The following is a 25,148-nucleotide window of genomic DNA, read 5'->3' as shown; positions in this document are numbered from 1 at the left end:
CGTGCCCAAGGTAGTCTCTGCTTTTCACATGAATCAGGCAGTGGATCTGCCAGAATTTCCGAACTGGTCCAGGGTTTCTCCTCAGGAGAGGGAACTTCATCTTTTGGCTGTGCGTTGCGTTCTTTTGCGCTATTTGGAGGTTACTAATGACTTCCGGTGTTCTGACGATTTGTCTTGTTTGGGGATCCTAAGAAGGGCGACAAGGCTTTGAAGGCGACAATTTCGCGCTGAATTAAGGATGCTATCGCTGCGGCTTATGTTGCCCGTGGGCGTCAGGTGCCTGTGGGTCTGAGCTCATTCCACTAGAGCCCAGGCTACCTCCTGGGCTGAGTGGCAGCTTCTGTTGCCTCATAAGATCTACAGAGTGGCGGTTTGGTCCTCCCTGCACACTTTCACCAAGCATTATCGTTTGGATGTGAGGATGCAAGATGAATCGTCCTTTGGGGGAGGGTGTACTTAGAGTGGGTTTTTCGGGTTCCTGCCCAATGTAGAGTAGCTTGGGTAAATCCCACTAATCTATGTATGTTCAGGAAAGGAAAATTGGTTCTTACCTGCTAATTTTCATTCCTGTAATTCCAGAGACCTATCCCTCTTTTCAGATTCCGAAAATACCTTGAGGTGATATTTCCTGAAGAAACAACTTGGTCTTTTTGCAACTGCTCCAGAAGGGGCAATTTCTGAGGTGGTTTAGTGTCTTTTTTGGTTTTTTTTGTTTAATCTGTTCCTGGTGAGAGGTTGGCGGCTGTTTTTGGGTTCCAACTCGCTTCGCCTTTTAAGTAAAGTTTGGTTATTTAGGCTTGGGTACAGGTCAATACTGAGGGGCTGCAGGTGGCACTCTCGTTAAGTAGCAGTGCCCAAAGTTCTATGTTCTGACTCCATCTGCTGGTAGGAATGCACAACCCACTGATCTGGACTGATCTGTGGTATTACAGGAACAAAAATTAGCAGGTAAGAACCAATTTTCCTATTGTCACCACTTCTGATTGTAGCTGTTGCCAAAAAAGGCATATGGGTGTCTGTCTAGACTATGCTTTACCTTTGGTGTGGTATTAATACTGAATGGCTAATGGTGGTTACAAGTGAGTTTGAAATGACATCTGATGTTTTTCACTATTGCATCTTTAGAGTGGTGCCCGTATTAATATCTCTGAAGGGAACTGTCCGGAGCGTATCATCACCCTGGCTGGACCAACTAGTGCCATCTTCAAAGCATTTTCTATGATCATTGACAAACTGGAAGAGGTGAGTATGTGGTATTCTCTGAAGTGCATTCCCTCCTCTTCTTTCCTTCCCTTACCACATTGTGTACATTTGTGAGTGAATATTCAGAAACATGGTACCTAAAGTAGGGATGGGGAAGGAGATTGTTATAGAAATGTTCCCTGTATGTACCAGGATCAGTCCAGACACCTGTGTTTGCTTCCCTTCCAGCAGATGGAGACAGAGAAAGTTTGAGGCTTTGCCTCATAACCCAGTGTGCCACCTGTGACTCTTTAGTATTTCTCTGTCTCCAGCAGATGGAAGTAGTGCAAAACTTGTGGTTCTGTACCTGAGCCAAGAAGAAAAAAAAAAAAACTTCTGTAAAGAGAATAGTCTCCCAGGGGGTTGGGAGGTCCTGGTGGGACTATCCCCCCTGGTTGTGCACTGGGGGTGATAGCTGGGGGACCAGTTCCCTCCCCACTTTTTGCAGCCTCTGCCAACCCTCAGGGAAGGGATTTCCTTCCCTACTGCTAACTGGACATCTGCTTTTGTTTTTTTTTTTGGTTTTTTTTACACTCAAAGGATGCAGGCACTGTTCACTGCAGGAGAGTTTTCACGGCTGGGGGGCTCGCCTGTGTGAGGGATTGAATTTTGGGCGGTGAGTGTCAAGGTTCGTACCCCCCCCCCCCCCATGTCAGTGCTTCTGGCACGCTTTGCTGCGCTTCTGCGATGCCCCGTGGCAGCCGTTGCTCCGCGTGTGGGGAGAGACTTCGTGCCACGGCAGGAATTTGCCACACCTGCTGCCACGGAGGAGAAGGTCCCTCCTACGCTCCTATGGCGGTTCCCAGCTCACAAGCCTCTTCAGGCCCGTTGCTGGCTACGTTTGAGCCTCGGGCTGACCCATTCCCGCTTAACGCGGGAATGGTGGCCATCTTTGGAGCTTTTCGTGCAGTGGAGGAAGCAGCGAAAGAGGGAGGGGAATCCCCTCCCACCCCACCCAGAGCTTTTTCCCGCCAAGTCCTGATAGGACCCAGGGGGTCTCGAGATTTCCGAGGAGGACCAGGACCCAGTAGTCGGACCTGCTATGGGGGCCTCAGGATTTTCCCCTGAATTCATCCTGCTTATGCATAAAGCCTTTTGGCTAGCAGTGCCTGCAAGAGAGGGGGTTGGGAGCTCTGTTCGCTGGTGGACACCCTCAGAAGTTAGCTAAGAAGCCAGAAGCTGTATCAGCTGTTCATGTCCGCAGGATGCATTCCCCTGGGTCCTGGACACAGTCGCTAGAGGATCCCTTGGAGAGCTTAGACCCAGCTGAGGGACACTCATCTTTCTCCTCCCCCTATGGGGGCCCAGGGGTGCCCCTGGAGGGGATGACCCTAAAGTGATACGCTTGTTCCAACGAGCTGAACTTGCTCCATTGGTCCCTCATGTCCAGGTAGAGCTGGGCATTGAGCCCACTGGCAGATTCAAGCCCAAACACCATGGATCCAGTTTTGGTGAGCTTATGGGGTCCGCCTGAGACTTTTCCCCTGAATGAGCTGATGAAGCAGCTTATGATCCGGGAGTGGGACTTCCCGGAGGCAGGCCTCAGGGTTGGCAGGGCAATGGACAAGCTCTATCCGTTACCAGATGATATGTTGGAACTCCTGGAGGTTCTGAAAGTAGACGCCTTGGTCTCTGTGCTCACGAAGAGGACCACCATTCTCGTCGCCAGAGCAGCAGCTTTGAAAGATCTGCAGGATCGGAAACTGGAGGTCCTCAAGTGAATATTTGAGCTTTCAGCATTCGAGTGGCCGTCTGCAGCAGTTATATGCTGCAGATGAGCCTCTGGTGGGTGCAACAGTTGCAAAGCGCCCAGGACCTCTCTCCCCCAGAAGCACAGCAGGCGGAGAGATTGGGGGCGGCCATGTCTTACATGGCTGACACCCTGTATGACCACCTTCGCACTTCCTCCAGGACTATGGCCTCATTGGTTTTGGTTCTGAGGCTTTTGTGGCTCTGTAATTGGGCAGCTGACGTGTTGAAGGCACAGCTTGGGGCCCTTCCATTTAAATGGGAAGCTCCTTTTTGGGAGGATCTGGGGGATAATGTGCATAAGCTCCTGGAGGACAAACCACAAGCTCTCAAGTCAGAGCAGGGCTCCAGCCTCTGGTCAACGCCAGCCCTTGGGAAGGACTCTTATCTTGGTCTCGATCCTTTCGTGGCCACAGACCACCCAGGGAGGGCTCCTCCCAAGGTGTCAGCAGACTTAAGTCTACACAATGAGATGGCGCTGGCGCACTCCTCTGTTCCACACATCTGGGGCCGATTGGCTCTCTTCTACCAGTAGTGTGTCCACATCACGTTGGACCAGTGGGTTTTAAGCGTGATCCCTCAAGATTACGCATTAGTTTGCTTGCCCACTAAGAGACCTGTTCCTGATGTCGCCCTGCGGTTCCCCTGCAAAGCAACAGGTTGTGCAACACTCTTCAAAGGCTCCAGGAGCTTGGGGCCATCAAGCCAGTCCCTCTCCAGGAACAGGGTCAAGGGAGGTACTCAATTTATTTTGTGGTACCAAGGAAGGAAGCTTCAGACCTATCCTGGACTTGAAACAGGTCAACCGAGCCCAGAGGGTGCCCCGGTTTCGTATGGAAACCCTTCAGTCCGTGATTGCGGTGGTGCGAAGGGAGAATTCTGGCGTCTCTGGATATAACTGAGGCATACTTGCATATAGGGATCTGCAGGAATCATCAGCAGTTTCTCAGATTTATGATTCTGGGTCAGTATTTTCAATTCTGTGCCCTGCCCTTTGGCCTGGCCACAGCCCAGAGGACTTTCGCCAAAGTAATGGTTGTGGTAGCAGCTCTGAGAGAGGGCAGGATCTTAGTCCATCCCACCCTGGACACTGGCTGAAATCAGAACAGCAGTGTTCTCAGGCTGTGGCGTCCGGTGCTCCTGTGACTGCGCTCTCTGGGTTGGGTTGTCAACCTAGCCAAGAGTCACCTGCTTCCGTCTCAAATTCTGGAGTTTCTGGGGGCCCATTTCGATTACTCGCCTGGGTAACGTTTTCCTTTTGGAGGAGAAGAGCCATACTTTGCATGCCCAAATACGGCTCCTGTTGCAAACCAAAGTGCCCAGGGTCTGGGACTATCTCCAGGTTCTAGGCCCCATGGGCTTTCGCTCACATGAGACCTCCCGCTGGAATCAGTTGTCAGAAAAACTTCATCTCCAGTTCCCGCTTCCAGACGTCGCCAGATCCAGTCTTGAGTGGTGGTTGACTCCAGGCCACTTGGAACGTGGGATGGACCTCTAAGTCCTGCAGTGGATGGTGGTGACCACCGATGCCAGTCTCTCCAGGTGGGGAGCAGTATGCCAGTCTCAAGTGGCTCAAGGTTGTCAGCGGAGGAGGAGACTTGGTCAATCATCTGGAGATGCGAGCAGTGAGGTTAGCACTCAAGCAGTTAGCACTCAGTTTCTCCCACTCCTGCACAACCAGGCGGTCTGAGTTCTGTCAGATAATGCGACGACCGTGGCCTACATCAATCGGCAGGGCAGTACCAGGAGCTGGCCGGTGGCTGGGCGGAACGTCATTTGAAGATGTTAGCGGCAATGCATGTAGCAGGGACTACCAATGTGCAGGCGATTTTCCTCAGCTGTCGCCAACTGGACCCCGGAGAATGGGAGCTGGCAGACAGTATTGTACCCTACTCGACTTTATGCAGCTGATGGCATTTCTAGGCCAGATGATTCATGCCAGCTCCCACCTCCCAACACCAGAGCCATGTCAGTTTCTCAACTGTTATCCCAAAGCTTGTATCTGCAGTCGCCAGATCCAGTTTGCCACATACGTCCTCTGGTATCAAATCCACTGCCAGAACACAAACCAGTGCAGGTCTCTGAAGAGGATGCACTTCCATTAACACCAGATCAGAGATCGCAACAAGCAGTGGAACAGATCACTGACATTTTTGTGCATTTGCGCCTCTACCTTCATTCCAGAACTGGAGCAGCCGGCTTATCCCATTCTGCCTTCTCGCCACAGTGTGATGCCAGATGCTTCTCCATTAGACTTCCTCTCAATCTCTGGACCATGCATTAGGCATCTTGTTTCAGTGAGCAACATCTGACTGTATTGGCCATCTTCGGATTACAGAGTTCTCCCATCTCACCTAGTTTCTCTTGGTCCAGTGTTCCTTCTTCAGGGGAGTCCCCAGGCAGCTCCACAGGTACTCCTTCCAACCCCCTTTAAGCCTGCTGGACCATACTTTGCCACCAGAAGACCTTACTCAAGTTTGTGGAGAAAATGGGTGGTGCTTAATGAAATTTTGGGCATGGATCTTGATCCCAGAAAAGTCATGGGCATCCTAAAGATTTTGTATCTCCTGACCACACAGCATTACCTTCCCGTGCGATCTTGAATGTAATGTTGATGAAAATGTGGGAAATGCCATGCTCTCCCTCCCCTGCCCAAAAGTTGGATTTAAAATTTCGAACAAAGAAATCACCAGGTTATGGAGTGATGCAACTCCCTCCACAACTTCATGGTTGAAAAGTCAGCTCTTTAAAAAAAGCAAAAAACACCCACCTTCATCCCAGCACTCTGTTAGGAAAAGACTATCACATATTGATGAGTTTGGTAAGAGTGGGTTTTTTCCCCCCATGGCACAATCCTCACAGCACATATCACTTAATACCATTTCTATATTTGCAGTTGTATCCAGCAGCTGAAACCTTTTGTTTAGAATCTGGAGAGCAAATCTCCTTTGCGCTCCTCTTTGATTTGTAAGAGGCTGTTAATCACCACCTCTGCTCTGTTTATGAATCTACCATCGCAGCACATATTTTGGTTGCATGCACTGAAGCTTGCCACATCGTGTGGTTAAGAGCAAGTAGCATTAGGGAGGATGTGCATGAAAAGCTGACCCAATTTTTGCCCTGCCTTGGCAATAACCTTTTTAGAGAAATTGCAACAAATGGTTTTATAAATCAAGGAGCAGAATATGGTTGTCATTGTCCACAGTAGTAGAACCACATCCCTCTGACAATCATACCTAGTCTATAAGCATCCCTACTACCCCAGAAAGTCTTATTCTACTATCACAACCACCTGACAAGTCTTCCAACACAGCATCTGTTCAGACTTTACCTGCATGGGGGCACCTAAGAGTGCTACCAACAGAAAATACAACTAGAAGTGAATCGGGACAGTGTTTGATCAACCCAGTACCCCTGATGCTGTATCTAGTGGGGGGCAGAATTGTGTTTTTGTTTGGTGCCAGATATCCCAGGATAAGTGGGTCCTAAAGATTGTTCAGCATGGGTATTGCCTCAATTTCAGCATTTCTTTGTAAGCTTTTCTACTATCTGACCTCGCTCACCTTCCACCAGTTGTGTCTGGAAATACAGCTATTGGCAATTCAGGAGGTGCCTTCCTCACAGAATGGCTGGAGATTCTACTCCCAATATTTCTTAATTTGCAATAACATTTGAAGCCCTATGACATCTGGGATCTGAATCTGCACTTTTGAGAGAGATTCAAAATGACCTCTGAGCACCATTCACCTCTTCATTCAGCAGGAAGACTGGATATGCTCCCTAGACCTATGTGCACATCCCTATACACCCTTTTTTGGTGTTTCTCTGCTTCTAGGTGGATTCAGAATATTACCAGTACAACATTCTTCAGTTTGTACTTTTTAGCGCCGCCCCCCCCAGCATCTTCAAGAAATGCCTTGCAGTAGTATTAACCTACTTACATAATTGGGGAATTTGTCTCTATATTTGGACTAGCTCCTAGCATCCTCTATGGAAGACTCTAGAGAGACTGGATGACAGACACCCTGCAGTCCTCAAACTTAGAGAAATCAATACTAGTACCCACTTGTTGCCTACAATTCATTGGAGCCATCATAAATGCCGAATAAGTACAAGTGTTCCTTGCTGTGGAAAGAGCGACCTCATTGATCAAATTAGCCAGCCCTCATGAATGTCGTCATCCTCACTACACCTTCTAGTGTGTTTTGTTTGGGGCATCTTGTAGCAGCAGTCAATATAGTCCGTGTCTTCCTCCCCCCCCCCCCCCCCCCCCCCCACCTACATATGTCAACTTCAATGGGATCTATATTCCTAGTTGAATCAGGGCTTCTAGCCCCTGCATGTACCAGCCTTATTCCAGAGATGAAAGCACAAATCTATTGGTGGTTACAGCCTGCAGTGCTTCACACAGGAGCACCATTCTAACCTATTTCCTTATCAGGTTATACTAGACATACATTAACTCTGGACTGAGGAGTTCACAGTGGTCCATACAAGATGCAGAGTGTTTGGTTTCCTTAAGAATCCTGTCTGTAAATCGACCTACTCAACCTACAGGAAATGCACAATGCCCTGCAGGCCTTCACGCATCTTCATTCAAACAGACAACAAGATTGCCATGTTTTATGTGAACAAACAAGGGGGAATCCAGATCTTTGGTTCTTTGCCAGGATCCCTTTCTCATATGGAACCTTCAAAAAAAGACTAAAGACATGGATATTCACACAAGCATTCCCGGACTCAAACTGATCTATTTCATCCATACCAATCCCTACCTTCACCTACACCATGATTAACCATCTCCACTATCGTTTATATGTTTGAATTAATGACCTGTCCTTTCTCTTCTTTCTCTGCCAAGTTCTAATCACCCTGTTATATGTAACTGCCTTTTTCTGCACCATTGTTTTAGTTTATGTTTACGATACACCCTTGTTTTATGTGAACCAGCATGATGGGACTGCGTTCTCGAATGCCGGTATATAAAAACCCGAAATAAATAAATAAAATAAATAAAAAAATATGGCAATAGACAACAGAGAATAAAGCCATGCTGCAGACCTACCTGCCCAGTATAGTATCTTTTGGTAGATTGCCTCAGCAGAATATTCCATCCTTCTGCATGCTCACTACAACAATTCATAGCTGATATTCTATGGGACCAACCCTGGATCAATCTTTGACAGACTTGAACCAGCAGTTGTCAGTTTTGCTCCATACTACCCAGCATGATTAGCACACAAGATGCTTTCCTACTGCCCTGAGACACATGCCTCATGTATACTTTTCTTCCTATAATACATATAGTGAGAACTGTACAGAAGCTTATGCAGGACACACACCATTGTTCTGATCACCCTGGTGTAGCCCAGACAAATGTGGTATGCATATCTAGTACAATTATACATGAGGTGCCCCTGTATGTCTTAAGGGCAACTTGTCTCGGGAAGAGGGCCATCTCCTTGACCTGGCTCTTCAATCTGACTGCCTGGACGTTGAGCGTGCAGTCTTGACGCCTTTCGACTTGCTAGAGCAGATGCAAGATATACTCCTTTTCCTAGCAATTAGCCAGATGGACTCAGGACCGTTGGGTATTGTGCTCTTCTGCTAGCAGATGGGAAACGGAGTCAGATGTCAAAGCTGACGTCACTCTAGATATACTTTTGCAGTAACCTCCACTCTTCAGTATCTCTCCATCTCCTAGCAGATGCGGACACTATCCCACACACTGTAATAGTGTTAAGAATTACAGCAAAGAAGAAACAAAATTTACCTTAAGGAAGATAGAACCCCGCTCTCCTGCGGTGATACCTAAGGGTCCCTCCCCCAGTCGAGAATTCCTAAGGCTGATCTCAAATATCCCTCAGAGGTGTGCCTTGGTCCGGTAGCCGGTTTCTGGCGTGGACTTAGCCCCCAGTGTGGCTGAAAGGCAGCAGGTGCAGAAACGAGCGCGGCGGTGAAAGTAATTCCCTCTCCCCCGCAGCTGGAGACCGTCCGGCACACGATCGGTAAGCGCTGAGACCAGGTAAGAGAAAAATTTTTAAATTCAGGTCTCTGGTCTCCAGATCTCGGATTGTCATACCGAATCCGTCCCCAGCGAGGTTAGAAGGAAGAACTGATCGGGTTGAGTAGCCTTGGTTGGGCTAGGCCCCAATCTGGTGCAAGGGTCCACACCAGACCCTTGTACCATCTTCCCTTCTCGGCCGGCAGTAAGCATTGGGCAGGCTAGGCGGCCTAACTTGCACATGTCCAATATATACGCGTGCACAACTGAGTGTGCCCATGTACATAACTACACGCACAGCCGCGTTTACAACTGCACACTTGCAAACACAGACAATGGTACTGGCACCCAAGGAAGCCAGAAGTCACTCTTTGCACAGCCTGCCACATAAGAGCCTCGCAGCCTGAATTGGAGTCCTGCCTGTGTCAACATTGTGAAGAAGCCCAAGGGGAACCAAAGCCTGGTCCCTTATTGTCGAGATGGCTCCGGAACTACTGATGATAGCTCCCCGGACCTATGCATTTCCGAGATGGCTTCTCCACAGGAGGGCACCTCTGGGGTCCTTACTCTGACTCCCCCCTGGGATTAGCATGGACCAGGGACCTTCTCCTGGTTGGAATTTTTCCAAGGGCTGCAAGCCTTCGTTCGGGCACAAGGCCCAGCTCTGATGCCTCGAGACATGCCTCGCCTAACAAAGAACTTCCCTAACAGGGACCCAGACACCTCAGATGAGTGACTCACTGGAAGAAGAAGAAATCCCTCCAGGAATGGAACCATACCGAACCATGCTTCGCTTCTTTCACAAGGACAAATTACCAGCCCTTGTTTCCCAGACTCTGAAGCCGCTGGGTATTCCGGGCACAGACCCTATGGCAGAACCAAAGAAGAACCCCCATCTTGGTGTCCCTTCGTAAGGCCTCTTGGCTACTTTCCCATGATGGAAGCCATACAGGAACTGATTGACCTGGAATGGGATGCCCTGGAGGCCAGCTTCAAAGGGGGCCTTTCAGGGCCGCCAGTTCAGCAGGCCTGGTATGTCTGCTTCCGGTGCAAAATCACAATGAAGGGGCGCAGGTCCAGACATAAGGGGCAGACTGTCCCTGTTTTTCGAGGAATGGACCAAAGTAATGACAGGCCAGTGGGTTCTTACCGTGATAAGAGAAGGCTACGCTTTAGATTTTGCACAGCGTCCTCTGGACAGATTTCTAATTTCTCCCTGCGGTTACAAAACCAAGCGAAGAGCGGTGCAGGACATTTCGCAATGACTTCTGCAACTAGGGGCCATCGCCTCAGTGCCTCCGGAGGCAAGAAGGAAAGGCCGATACTCCATTTACTTCATAGTGCCAAAAAAAAGGAATCTTTCAGCCCATTCTGGATCTGAAAAGAGTAAACAGATGTCTCTGGGTCCCCCGGTTTCACATGTAGACGCTCCGGTCAGTCATTGCCTCTGTGCGCAAAGGGAGAGTTTCTAGCATCCTTAGACCTCACGGAAGCATATCTTCATATAGTCATTCGGTCAGACCACCAGAAGTTTCTTCGGTTTTCGGTACTGGATCAGCATTTTCAGTTTCGGGCTCTGCCCTTTGGTCTAGCCACAGCACCCAGGACATTCACCAAGGTGATGGTGGTGGTGGTGGCAGCCCATCTCTGCAGGGAAAGGGTTGCTGGTGCATCCTTACTTGGACGATTGGCTGATTTGTGTGAAATCGAAAGCGCTCGCCCAGGAGGCGATTCAGAGTACTTCAGCTCCTGCAATCACTGGGCTGGGTGGTCAATTTTTCCAAGAGCTGACTGGAGCCCACTCAGTTGTTGAAGTATTTGGGTGCTCTATTCGACGCTCAGCAGGGCAGAGTTGTTTTTTGTGTTTTTTTCCCTTACCACGGAATGCATCTCCAAGCTGCAAGTCAAAGTAAGAGGTTTAATGCTCAAGCACCCACCCAGAGTCAGATTATTTACAGGTTTTTGGGTCGATGACTTCAACATTAGAACTGGTACCCTGGGCCTTTGCTCATATGAAGCCTTTACAGTCCGCCTTGCTTTCCTGATGGAACCCAGTCTCCGAGCTTTTTCATCTACCTTTGCCACTTACGGAGGCAGCGCAATCCAGTTTAGATTGGTGGTTGGTGACAGACAGTTTAACCTGAGGAGTTCCCCTGGAGGTGCCAGACTGGACAGTGGTCACCACGGATGCCAGTCTCTATGGTTGGGTAGCAGTATGCCGAGGGAAATCTGTGCAAGGAATTTGGTCTCCCATTGATTCGCTCTGGTCGATCAGTCGACTGGAAACCAGGGTGGTATGGTTGGCGTTGCAAGCATTCCATTCTCTACTCCAAGGCAAGTCAGTCAGAATTCTCTCAGACAATGTGACCACAGTGACTTGCATCAGTCGCCAAGGAGGAACCAGAAGTCAACCAGTGGCGATGGAAGCTCGCCAATTGATCAGCTGGGCAGAAAAAAACTTGGTCAGCATAGCACCATCTCACATCACCGACATGGACAATGTGCAGGCAGACTTTCTCGGTCGTCACCGCCTAGATCCCAGAGAATGGGCACTGGGGAGACCCTTTCAACTCATATGCGATGCATGGGGCTCGCCCAGCATGGACCTAATGGCAACTTCTCGGAATGCCAAAGCACTGTGGTTCTACACTCGTCGCAGAGAGACGGGAGCAGAAGGGGGTAGATGCTCTAATACTACCTTGGCCCACCGGTGTTTTGCTGTACGTCTTCCCGCCCTGGCCATTGATCGGCAAAGTGCTCAGGCGGATAGAGATCCATCTAACGGAGGTCATTCTGATAGCTCCAGAATGGCCGAGTCTTCCCTGGTTTGCGGACCTTCTCAGTCTTGCGCTGGACTGTCCGCTGCAGTTTCCAGTTCTCCCAGACCTGCTGCATCAAGGGCCTGTTTGTTTGGAGGAAGTCTATCGCTTCTGCTAGCAGCATGGCTTTTGAAAGGTAGAGGTTAAGTTGCAAAGGCTATTCACCGGCTCTAGTAGCTACGCTTCTCCGATCGCGTAAGACTTCTACCAATCTCACATGTTAGAGTATGGAAAGTTTTTGAGTCTTGGTGTTTGGACAGAGAGGTCGTGCCTACCTGGGCCTCTGTGTCAGATATTCTGTTTTTCTACAAACCGGTCTTTCTAAGGGTTTGTCATGTAGTTCCCTCAGAGTGCAGATGGAGGCGCTTGGTGGTTTGTGTGGCTCAATTCAGGGTGTAGCTTTAGCGGCACATACAGATGTAGTTTGTTTTCCTTAAGGGAGCAAAACACTTGTCCTCTGATTTGGCATCCTTATCCATCGTGGAGTCTGAATTTCGTCGTCACTGCCCTTTGCTCGGCACCTTTTGAGCCTTTGAAGAGATTGATTCTAAAAGATCTTACCTTAAAGGTAATTTTTCTGTTGGCCATTACATCGGCTCATAGGGTGTCTGAACTCCAGGCACTTTCCTGTAGGGAACCTTTTTTGCTGATTTCGGATTCGGGCATTTCGTTAAGGATGGTTCCACCTTTCTTGCCGAAAGTGGTTTCCTCATTCCATGTCAACCAATCGGTGGAGCTGCCGGCCTTCAGAGTTAAACCGTTTGGATCCTTTGGCTGCCGACTTGCGGAAGCTTGACGTTCGCAGAGCCTTGCTAAGTTACCAATGAGTTTTGTTACTGACCATCTTTTTGTGCTGCGGAGTGGTCCTAAACGAGGACAGTAGGCATCTAAAGCTACTATAGCTCGTTGGCTAAAGGAGGCTATTAGTTCGGCCTATCTCCTTCGTAGTAGATCCCTTCCTACAGGTCTGTGTGCCCACTCTACTCGTTCGCATGTGGCATCTTGGGCAGAGTGTCAGATGATATCACCGCAGGAGATTTGCAGGGTGGCTACGTGGAAATCCCTGCATACTTTTGTGAGACAGACTGGATGTCCAGGCTCCAGTTCCAGGAGGATTTGGAGAAGGAGTGCATCGAGCGGGCCTCTCCGGATCCTATCCCAGGTACGAAAGCTCTGGTACATCCCAGGAGTCTGGACTGATCCGGGTACGTACAGGGCAAGGAAAATTAGTTTCTTACCTGAATTTTCGTTCTTGTAGTACCATGGATCAGTCCAGTCCAGAATCCCGCCCGTCAGACATGGAAGAAAGGGGAGAGTCCGCTCGTTTCTTAAGTATTTTATTTCAGATTGGCAAAGATTTTAATTTTTGGTCCTCAGGTTGTTCTCAAGGTTCAGGTCCCAGGAGGTTTCAATGGACCAGTTTTTCTTTTATTATATATAGTTAAGATGGTTTTGAGAGTTCCATTCTGCTTTGACATTGAGTAATAGTGCCGGACTGTAGGTGGTACCAGCCTATTTATAGGCAGAGTTCGTTTTGATAACTGCTGTCTCCATCTGCTAGGGGGGGGGGGGGCGGCAAAACCCAGGAGTGTGGACTGATCCGTGGTACTACAGGAACAAAAATTATCAGGTAAACTAATTTTCCTTTATCTCTTGCGAAACCCCCCCCCCCCCCCCCCAACAGGCTGAGGGATTACTTACTGCATCCATCACTGCTATGCTGCAGCTGGTCTTGATTTCATCAATCCAGTTTGAGCCAATCAAGTTAGAGCAACAGCTTCTTTGATTGCACACCTTAAAGATTAAAAGCTGCTAGCTGATCTTTGGTGCATACTTTCATATCACATTACTGGTTGGTTAACCTAGTGTCTTTGCACCATGTAGTTGGTTGGGCAGTTCTGCACCAGGTGTTCCAAAAATAGTCTGCTTTCCATGATGGAGTCTGGGTTACTTACTAGTAAATGCTCTGCTGCAGCTCTCAGCTTGGGACTCTCCACAGGTCACAACTAATTCAACCCTGGTTATCGACAGAAAAAAGCAAGTTTGCTTATAGTTAGTGTTTTCCATAGGATGTATTAGCCATGAGATGCCCTCCATCCTCCCTAGAGTAGACTATACCCTTGCTAGCTTTGACTTGGACTAAAGAGGCTCTGAGGCAGTGCCCATGTAGGAGCTCCATATATGGTCAGAGTTCAAAGCTCTTCTAGTTGATCTGTTTAGTGCTACTGGATGACATTTCCCACGGATCATTAATTCCTTCTATCTATGGGAAAACACAATTTGTGATAAGCTTGCTTTTACTTAAAGGTGGAAAGACAAAATCCTTGTTCTAGCTTTTCAAGAGGGGTATGGGATGACATCTTACATAAATCAGTCTTCATGCATTAGAGAAAGTAGGTTCCTCAATATGTTCCCATGTCTGCTTTCTGGGTGCTTCCCCAGAATCCATACTTTGAAATGATATACATATTTCATTGTTTTTAATACAAAATCAAAAAATGTAATGTTCTGTGATGCTTGCAGTATTTCTAAGGTGCATGTTTGTCTGGTTACTGCAATGTTGGGTTATATTTGAGTTCTGATTTTGTATAGAAGTCCTTTGGTATCATAGCCACCTTAGGCCAATCCAGTGGCAATTCATGATGTATTAATCTGGGGAAAAAACTTTCACAAAGTACTTGGCATTAAACTTTATGAACTATATAAGACTGGAATACTGTTGACATGGGAAGGGTGAGGTGCAGGGCACAGGGTGAATTAGCTAGAACTGGCTGGTTTTTTTTTTTTGTTTTGTTTTTTTTTAGGGCTGCCCTCTTCCCCACCCCTGAGATTGAACAGGAGGAAAATGAGGAAGCTGTGCCATTTGCCACTGTAGCTTCTGCCCCTTCACTAATATTTTGTTCAAGTCATAGTAAATTCTGGCTTGCTTGTATTCAGACCAAATATATCAAGAGTCACCACAAAAATCAGCGATCCTCAATTGGACATAAATCAAGAGAAAACTCTTATCGCTGACTGAATAATGTACTTTAAGATGACATTTATCTATGACTTTGTACGAGTTTAGCTAAAACTTTCAAGCACCTATACTCTGTAGAACAATTTACTATTGAGTTCGTCTTGATTCACCAAATATTTTTGTGGCGTAGGAGGGAGGCTTCATATACTGTGTAGGTGTCCCCACACCAATACATAATTGGTTATAATCATTAACCAACCTCCTCCTCATAGTTATTTTTTGTGAGAATAAAGAAAAACATTTTTTTATGAAAGTCCCAATGGAACTTCAAACTCTTCCGTGGCACTGTGATCATTAAGAATTTTTTGTGCGTAATAAACTCTATTCAAGCTAAAAGGCTTTAAAATTAGTTTTGAAGAGGGTCCAAATACAACTTCCCGTTTGTGTTGGTAGATGGTATCCAACCTTTAATGATAATCCCAATGATCCTGACACGAACGAAGAATTCTTCCGGAGGCTCTTGACTGAGCAAAATCTATATGAGGTGGCGAACTTCAATTAACACATCTTGAAGAATCATTGTTGGGAGAGGTTGGGACCCCACGAGGTTGGTCAGATATTGTCTATACATTCCCCTGAGGAAAGACGACGTCTGAAACATGGACGGTTCGTGTCAGGATCATCAGGATTATCATTAAAGGTTGGATACCATCTACCAACACAAACGGGAAGTTGTATTTGGACCCTCTTCAAAACTAATTTTAAAGCCTTTTAGCTTGAATGGTGTTTATTATGCACAAAAAATTCTTAATGATCACAGTGCCACGGAAGAGTTTGAAGTTCCATTGGGACTTTCATAAAAAAATGTTTTTCTTTATTCTCACAAAAAATCACTATTTCCGTGGCTTGTAACAAATCCCTACCTAACAAATTTACTGGATAATCTGGTGCATATATAAAAACTGACTTGTTACTTCTTTTCATTGTAACTGTATGCTAGTCTTAGCTGTCCTATGTACCAGCTTATTCTGTCCTTCAAATCCTATCAACATTTCAATACCTGTGTTTCTGTCAGGATCAAAACTAACTCCTTATGAAGGGCTAAACACCTCTGCCATTTATCCTTCTAATACTTCCCATCCTTTTAGATTACTGTACCTATTAATTAATTCTGGGAATACCAAGCATCACTTCCACTGGTTCTATATTCCACATCTGAAACCTGTTTACCACAGATACTTTCTCAGCAACTATTCTATCTAGAAATAATGTTCCCTCTTTCTGCTTATATTCCTCCATTTGCCTAGAATATAACTTAATTGGGAGTTTAGTTAATCTTCAGCTCCTTTACTCTTTTCTCTAGCATACAATGACAAAAAATGAGAAACATTTCTAACCATAGTTTATTTTCCAGCCCTGGTTACAAAAGAACAAAATGGCTGTAGATTTGGAACCCACATGCTAGTACACGGGCTGTGCACTGTTGGGCATAGGCCAATGAGACCCATGTAATATCAAATTTAAACATTTAAAGTGTAACAAATAATACCAGCTGGGTGTACACAGCTTCTATTTCCCCACAGATTCATGCTGCTGCTGCACTGTTCATAATCCTTTGTGCTCTAGTTTGTACAAGTTCCATTGGGACTTTCATAAAAAAAATTTTTTCTTTATTCTCACAAAAAATCACTATGGAGGAGGAGGTTGGTTATTGCTTGTATTCAGGCCAGGAAATAGAGCTGAGGGTGGGGCTCCTGCAGTGGCAGGGAATGTGGGCTGGTTGTACCTCCTTCCGATTGGGTGTCAGTTTCAAAGCTTGAGTGCAAGATATATGATCAGCCAAGTAAAATTTGGCATTTTGGTGATTCCATTCAGCTAGCAATAACTGAGGATGTTTACTTCTACTCCTTCAAGAAGTCCTACTGTCTTTCAGGATATCAGCTGCTCGATGACCAACAGCACTGCTGCTAGCAAGCCCCCAGTTACCCTCAGGCTTGTGGTTCCTGCCAGCCAGTGTGGATCTCTGATTGGGAAAGGAGGCTGCAAGATCAAAGAAATAAGAGAGGTTTGCATTTCATTAACTGGCTACAAACTTGACAGTTGTCCTTAAACATGCCAAAGAGGATACTGCTTCAAGGAGAGAGTGCTGGAGCAACATCAAGATCTTAATGGGGGTCACATGATCTTAGAGATTTACATCTTGAGGCAACTGTTTATTTAAAGCACTTATAATCCTGCCACTCAAAATGTTGAGAAGCAGTATAACGTATCAAAGCAATAATTACCAATGTCTGAATAAATCATAAAACAGCTAAAAGAAACAGGCACACCATCAATTGAGTGTTTCCTGTACGTACCTGGATCAGTCCAGACAGTGGGTTGAGCCTCCTGTCCAGCAGGTGGAGACAGACCAAAACTGTGAGGGTATCCTATATTAGGACAGAGCCTACCCTACACCCCTTTAGTATTAGTCTGTCTCCAGCAGGTGCAGGCAGCTGAACCTACGGTTCCCCTTCTTATCCCCTTAGTTTCTTGAGGGGATTTTCTTTACGTTTGGTCTGGATCAAGCAAGTATTAAATTCTTGTTGTGTGTTTTTTTTTTTTTTTTTTTTTAAAAAGGGACTTTGAAAGTTTTCTCCCTTTTTTTTCCTCACAGACAGTTTGGTCTCTTCACTCTGCTGGGAGCCTAGGGGGGGGCTTGTCCATCCTAGGCCCCTCTTTTCCCAGTGACCATCTGGGGTGATACTGGTGGTCCAGTCCCTCCCCCATTATCTAGCTGTCTACTGTAAAACAGTACCCTCTCAGGGAGTGTCTTTCCCCTGGCTTAGCTGAGCAGTTAAAAAAAAAAAAAAAAAAAAAAAAAAAAAAAAGTACAAGCAGGGCTGTATTACTTTTTAAGAACTGTGGACAGCTCCGGCAGCGTGCAGTTAGTCACTGCCTGGCTGACAGACTTCAGCCCTGCACAGCTCAGCTGTTTCTACTTTTTTTTTTTTTAGAGTTTTTTTTTTTCTTCAGTGCTGATGCCCCGTTCCAGCGCCTGTAAAGCATGTGGAGAGTCTCACATATATTTTTTCCCACGTAGACCTCTGTTCAGGGTGCCTACCGGGTGGGGAGGGTCCCTCATCGGTCCCCTCGCCCACAGCGACCCGGGGGAGAGTTCCCCGTCGCGTGGCCAGGCTGTTCCTAGCCCGGAAAACCATGGGAACGGCGGCCATTTTGGAAGCAGGCTCAAATGCAGAATCTGATGTGCAGGAGGAAGGTGAGCCTGGATTTTTTTTTTTTTCTCCTCTAGATTTGAGCTGCCCCCCTCCCCAGGAAGGGGAAGTCTGTCTTGTTTCTCTGGAGTTTGTGCTTCTTATGCACAAGTCCTATTTAGCCAGCTTACAGCAGGAGGAAGATCCATCCCTGGCCCTCCCCCCCCCCCCCCCCCCCCCACCAAAAAACCCGCAAACTTCTCCTCTGGAGGGCCAGGGCTCGGTTAGGGGGATTCCGCAGCCACAGCTGCCGCCGGTACCTATTCCACATCCGGATGTTGACCTGCTGCTTCCTACCCCCCCCCCGAGGGGGATGATCCTCGGGGTGCTATACTTATTTCAAAAGGAGGAACTAGAACCGCTCATTCCCTTCATTTTGCAGGAACTGGGAATTGAGTTGCCCCTGGCGGATACGGTTACGGCCGCAATGCCTGCCAACATGGACCCGGTCCTGGCGGGACTTGGGGCTCTTCCATGTACTTTTCCTTTTCGCCCTATGCATAAGCTGATGCTATTTAGGGAATGGGAGTCCCCTGAGGCGGGACTCCGAGTGGGGAGGGCTATGGACAAACTGTACCCCCTTCGAGGATTGCTTGAATGTACTTAAGATGCCCAAGGTAGATTCCTCTGTCACAGCGGTTACCAAACACACCACCATCCATCCTGGTGGTTGGGGCTACGGCTCTAAAGGATATCCAGGACCGCAAGTTGGAATTTTACCTCAAACGCATATTTGAGGTCCTGTCCTTGGGAGTTTAGGCGACAATCTGCGGCAGTTTCATGCAGCGGGCAAGCCTCAGGTGGATTCAACAATTACTCAGCACCCAAGACCTCCCGTCTGCAGAGGCGGAGCAGGCGGATCGCTTGGAGGGAGCGATTGCGTGTGGGGCGGATACCCTGTACGATCTTTTGCGAGTACAAGCCAAGGCAGTGGTCTTCGCAGTCTTGGCCAGGTGCCTCCTGTGGCTGAGAAATTGGTTTGCGGACGTGTCTTCCAAAGCGCAATTGGGAACCCTTCCTTTCAAGGGCTAGTTGCTTTTTGGTGAGGACCTAGAGCAACTTATCAAATCCCTGGGGGAAAATAAGGTTCACGAGTTGCCGGAGGACCACCCGAAACAGTCAAGTCCTTCTTACCCTCTCGTACTAGATTTAGGGGGCAATGCTTTTTTTCCACCAGGGCAAGGGGCTCGTTGCAGAGGAGTAATGCTTCCCGAACTCAATCCTGGCATCATTCCTTTCGGGGACATCAGCCTTTCAGGGATAGTAGCCAGCAACACTGTCACCAAATCCTCTCAATGAGATGGGGCCGGCTCATTCCTCCGTTCGAGACTTAGGTGTACGACTGTCCCAGTTTCTCGGGGAATGGGCCACCATAACGACGGACCAGTGGGTCCTAGAGGTGATAGAAAAAGGCTGCGCGTTAGAATTTGTACCGGATCTTCACCTGATCTCCCCCTGCAGAAGTCGAAAGAGGCCTGCGGTCAAACAAACCCTGCGCAGGCTGCTGGAACTGGGGGCCATAGTCCCAGTGGAAGAACAAGGGTCCGGCCAATATTCCATCTACTTCGTTGTGCCCAAAAAGAAGGGTTCCTTTTGTCCAATTTTGGGTCTCAAGCATGTCAACCAGGCTCTCAATGTTCCCCATTTTTAGATGGAAACCTTGAGGGCGGTGATAGCAGCAGTTTGATCCGGAGAATTCTTGGCCTCGCTCGATCTGACCGAGGCCTACTTACATCCTGATTCGCTGCGATCACCAGCGGTATCTTCAGTTCGAGATACTAGGCCGTTTTCAGTTTCGAGCACTCCCCTTTGGTCTTGCCATGGTGGTAGTGGCGGCCACCCTGCGTCAAGACGGAGTGGAGTCCTAGTCCATCCTTACCTGGACGATTGGCTCATCCGGGCCAAATCAAAGTCTCTTTGCCAGCTGGCAGTCAGCAAGGTCTTGTCGTGTCTGATCTCTCTGGGGTGGGTCATCAACTTTCCCAAGAGCAAGCTTCAACCTTCCCAGACATTGGAATTCCTGGGGGTGCGATTTGACACTCGAGTAGGCAGGGTGTTTCTTCCAGAGGACCGATCGCTCAAACTCAGGGGCCAAGTGTGCAATTTTCTCTCTTGCCCTGCCAACGACCTGGGATTATCCATGGCCTCCACTATCGATCTGGTCCCCTGGGCTTCTGCGCATATGCGTCAGTTACAGAAAGCCTTGCTATCCTGCTGGAAACCGGTATCTGAACAGTTTCAGATGCCCCTGCCGCTCTGAGTCTACAGTTGCAGACAGTTGGTGGCTATTGCCTGCCCATCTTCGGCAGAGTCCCGTATTTTTCGATCAGATGGATTGCTTCTGTCTAGCAGCTTGGCTTTTGAACGCGGAGATTGAGAAAGAAGGGATATAAGGAAGAAGTTATATCCACTCTATTAAGGGCCAGGAAGCAGACTAACCTCACTTGCTTATGTCAGAGTATGGAAGATTTTTTAAAATACGTGTCTCCTCTGGTTTCGCAGCTTGTAAGGCTCCGGTTTCCCAGGTCCTTTCTTTTCTCCAGAACTGTCTCGCCAAGGGGTTGTCGTTCAGTTCCTTGCAAGTGCAGGTCTCCGCTCTCTGTTCCCTCTTGGGCACCATTGACTATTATTCAGTGGCAGCTCATCCGGATGTCATCAGTTTCCTCAAGGGAGCCAAGCACTTGAATCCTCCGGTCCGGGTTACTTGTCACTCATGGAGTCTTAACTTGGTTCTCTGCGAAGCTCCTTTTGAGCCCTTAAGGAGGGCTACGCTCAAGGATTTGACTCTCAACAGTCTTCTTGGTGTCCATTTCTTCAGCCAGAAGAATCTGAGCTCCAAGCATCGTGCAGAGAGCCTTTTCTACATTTCTTGGATTCAGGGGTATCCCTTTAAGAAGGTTCCCTCTTTCTTGCCAAAAGTCGTGTCATCTTTTCATGTCAATCAGTCCGTGGAACTTCTGGCTTTTTCTTCGTCAGAAGTAGCAAATACAGCTGGCGGTGAGCCGCGATGTGAAACGGGTCTTGCTGTGTTACCTTCAGGTTACAAATGAGTTCCGGGTCTCTGACCACTTGTTTGTTCTGTGGAGTGGGCCAAATAAAGGTAATAAGGCTTCCAAGGCCACTATCGCGCGTTGGCTCAAGGAGGCCATTGCGTTGGCTTACATCTGTAGGGGTCTGCCCTACAGATGGGTGGAGAGTCAGTCGGTCTCTCCGCAGGAAATATGTAGGGCAGCTACTTGGAAATCCCTGCATACTTTTGCTCGTCATTACAGTCTGGATGTGCAGGCTCCAGTTTTTGGCTCCTTCGAGCGGGACTATCTCGTTCCCACCCTGTTTAGGGAAGCTTTGGTACATCCCACGGCCTGGACTGATCCGGGTACGTACAGGGAAAGGAAAATTGGTTCTTACCTGCTAATTTTTTTCCTGTAGTACCATGGATCAGTCCAGACACCCACCTGTACTAGATCTATGTCCGATTGAATGTCCTTTTTGTACAGGTTTTTTCAATTATCTGATTTGTCTATTACTTAAAGGTACCGGATGAAAATAAAATTGTATGCAAGAGTGTTTTATTCATACAAAATCCTTTCAATTGTTCACTTGTTCAATTTGCTAGTTTTTTCTTATTGCTTGCTTGATCTTTGGGAAGTTATATCTGCTTTCAAAGTACTTTATACTGAAGAGAGTGTAGGGCAGGCTCTGTCCTGATACAGGATACCCTCACAGTTTTGGTTTCTCCACCTGCTGGACAGGAGGCTCAACCCACGGTCTGGACTGATATGTTGTACTGCAGGTAAGAACCAATTTTCCTTTAAGTCTCAAGATATGATTGAAAAGCTTGGTCAAAGAAGCTTTAACTTTCTTTGGAAAAGTTAAATATTCTAACTACTCACATGAGTTTTATAACATGGAGGCAGCTATAGAAAAGGCTCAACTAGGCAAAAAACATTTAATGGCACAGATAGAGTATACTACCCTGTAATCTCAACATGCACAAGAGGATCTAATCGGAAATAGCACAAATAGAGGAAAATTGGTTCTTACCTGCTAATTTTTGTCAATAGAATACCACAGATCAGTCCAGACTCTAGGTATTGCCTCCCTGCCAGCAGATGGAGACAGAAGAAAAGCTTTACTGACACTGCTGCTTAACCCAGTGTGCCACCGGCAGTCTCAGTATGACCTGTACCCAAGCCAAGATGAGAATAACAATAACTGATAGTCAACCCCCTCAACAAGCAGTAGGAAGGAAAAGCTTCAATCGGAACCCCATTCCAACAACACAAATTCGACAAACATCCAATCCAACAAATAATTGTGGGCTTTCCTGACCAAGTGAGGTTCTGGACTGATCTATAGTATTCAGGAACGAAAATGATCAGGTGGTAACCACTTTTCCTTGTTCATACCCCAAATCCAGTCCAAGCTCCCCTATACTGGGTGGGAATGTGATGGCCCTGCTCATAATACTCTTCAAACCCCAGGGAGCCTGGAACCTGGGCATCCAACCAGTAATGTCTGGGGGAAAGCGTTAACTTCCCAAGTAGCTGCCTGACAGATTTCTCGTGGAGACACCAGTTGATGGTCTGCCCCTGAGGTTGCCTGCACTTGAGTTGCATGAGCCCTTAGACCTTCCGGTACCAGTCGAACTCTGCAAATGTATTTCGAGCAACTTCCGTCCTTCAGCTCAGCACAATAGTAGCCTTGGATTCCTTGCACCCCTTCATTGGCACATCATAAAGCACAAAGGTGATACGATCCCCGGAAGCTGTCATGTTGAGATACCGCCACAACATCTGCCACACAGCACATGAAGTTCTCTTGCAGATGGCACACAGAATCCAAATTTGGAAAAGCGATAAGTACTGTTTTGACTAAAATGAAAAGCAGAACCAACCTTTGGCAGAAAGGAGAGCACTGTCCACAATCACATTCCACTGTCCACAATCACATTCCAGTCTCTGTAAACTGAAGGAAGGGATCTCAAAGACAATGCCCGAAGCTCTGAATTTCTTCTGGCCGAACAAAACTCCACCAAAAAGCCATGTAGAGCTGCAGCCATAACCCATCGCCTTGGTGCATGTTTGCGGTGCCAAAATGAATACTCTGTTGCATGAAGTGAAGAAATCCCTGATGCACCTTCCTCATGGGAATATGTATATATGCTTCTGTGAGAATCAGAATAGCCAAGAACTCCTTTCCTAGCATGTAGCCAGATGGACTCAGGACCAGTGGGTTATGTGCTCCCTTGCTAGCAGATGGAGACAAGTTTCAAAGCTGACGTCAGCCTAGATATACCCATGCATTGACCTCAGCCATTCGTTCTGTCTCCTAGTAGAAGTGGACTTTATCCTCACACCAGCAGTGGTGTTTAGCAGGATTGCAGCACTAGTTTGAAGGAGGAATTTACCTTTAAATTGAGAGGTTGAGCCCTGCTCTCCTATGGTGTTACTTAAGGATCCCTCCCCTAGTTGAGAATTCCTGAGTTGATTTCTGAGATCCTCAGAGGTGTTCCTTGGACTGATAGCCAGCTCCTGGCGTGGACTTAGCTGCTGAAGCAGCTGAAAGGCAGAGGGTGCAGAAGCAAAGCACGTTGGTGACAGCCTAAGCCCTTTCTCCCTGCAGCTGGAAACTCTCTGTACTCAGCTGGTAAGCACTGAGACCAGATAAGTAGAAAAGAACTCCTCCAATCCAGAGACGAGGAAGGGCTTCAGTAGGTTTCTCCTCAGGTCTCCTTGCTTGGCATGCCATACAGACATCGTTCCCAATACCGTTCGGGTGAGGGAAGGGGGGTTTCAGAGCGGGTTGAGCAGCCCCCCTGATGGGCTAAGCCCCACTTCTCTATGGATTCTCTACATGGGGATCCACGGAGGCACCATCTTGAGCACAGTTTGCGGTGCTGTTTTCCCCCCCTTTGTCAGTACACGCAGCACAGGCCAGCCTATGCTCGTAAGTGCGCGCATAAGCACAGGCACACAGCCGGCTGCTTATATCTACGCATGCAGAGGTGAGTCTGTACATGCTTGAGGCATCAGCTTGTTCAACGCACAAGCTACAGAGGTTATGGCCCCGGCAGCAAAGAAGCTGACTGCATTCCATTTGCGCAGCATGACATATTAGGGCTGCACAGTCTGATCTGGAATCATTCCTGTCAGCACGATGAGGAGACCCAGGGAGGGCTGGATTCTCAGAACTTTTCCAAGCCTGGCCCATCCCAGTCAGATGGGTCAGCCACAACCTTATCTGGCAGTACCCTGGACCTGAGCTATTCCAGGGTTGTGTCCTCCTCAGGAGATGGTAGTTCAGCGGTCCCTACCCTTGGTACTTTCTGGGTCAAATATGGATCTGGCGGCCTTCTCTTGTTTGGAATTTTTTCAGGACCTCCAAGCCTTTGTTCAGGTGCAGTCAGCCCCTGCCTGAGCTGAGCTCCCCCTATCAGCATGCCTCGGGACATACCTCACCTTACCAAGAGGCCAAGGGTATCCCTGATAGGGACCCAGACACCACAGATGACAGGAGATTCGTTAGAGGATGGGGAAATCCCTCCAGGCCTGGAGCCATACCCAACCATGCTTCAATTCCCCCCCCCCCCCCCGACCCTGAAGACTCTGAGTTCTAGGCACAGGCTCTGTCTGAGCCAAAGAACCCCATCCTGGTGTGTCTACGGAAAGCCTCTTGCTATTTCCCAATGCTGGAAGCCATTCAGGAGTTGATTGACCTGGAATGGGACGCCCCAGAGGCAAGTTTTAAAGGTCTGGCCTTGGAGGCCTTGTTTCCTCTGGACCCAGCCTGCGTTTCCCAAAAGTGGACGTCCTGGTCTGCGCCATCTCAAAGCAAACAACTATCCCTGTAGAGGAGGGAGCAGCCTTGAAGGATGCTCGTAATAGGTGGTTGGAATCCATGCTTAAGCAAACCTTTGTGTCAACAATGACACTGCAGGTTTGCTTCTTGGAGGGCTTCTAAGATGGCTGCACGCTGAGAGGCTCGGGAAGCCAGGATTCTTGAAGCTCCTGAAAATTACCTTTTTTGAAATAATGCCTGTGAAAAGAAAGGGGAAAATTCATGTTTTCCCCTCTGTCTCTTTACCTTCAGTAATGGGACAACAAGAAATCACGAACTTC

The 25,148-nt window shown here is 47.8% G+C and overlaps 1 protein-coding gene across 6 annotated transcripts in view; it reads left to right on the top strand.

The window, feature by feature from the left end:
- Positions 1-25,148, top strand: part of PCBP2 (poly(rC) binding protein 2) — a 144,064-nt gene that overhangs the window by 9,170 nt on the left and 109,746 nt on the right. For all 6 annotated transcript variants that reach the window (XM_029595209.1, XM_029595208.1, XM_029595206.1 and 3 more), the window contains exons 5-6: positions 1,126-1,242; positions 16,707-16,838. In XM_029595209.1, coding sequence (XP_029451069.1) covers positions 1,126-1,242; positions 16,707-16,838 — 249 coding nt within the window. The remainder of the gene's footprint in view (positions 1-1,125; positions 1,243-16,706; positions 16,839-25,148) is intronic.

Source organism: Rhinatrema bivittatum, chromosome 3, assembly GCF_901001135.1.
Source record: "Rhinatrema bivittatum chromosome 3, aRhiBiv1.1, whole genome shotgun sequence".
Classification (NCBI taxonomy): Eukaryota; Metazoa; Chordata; class Amphibia; order Gymnophiona; family Rhinatrematidae; genus Rhinatrema; species Rhinatrema bivittatum.
This window is presented reverse-complemented; position numbering and strand designations above follow the sequence as displayed.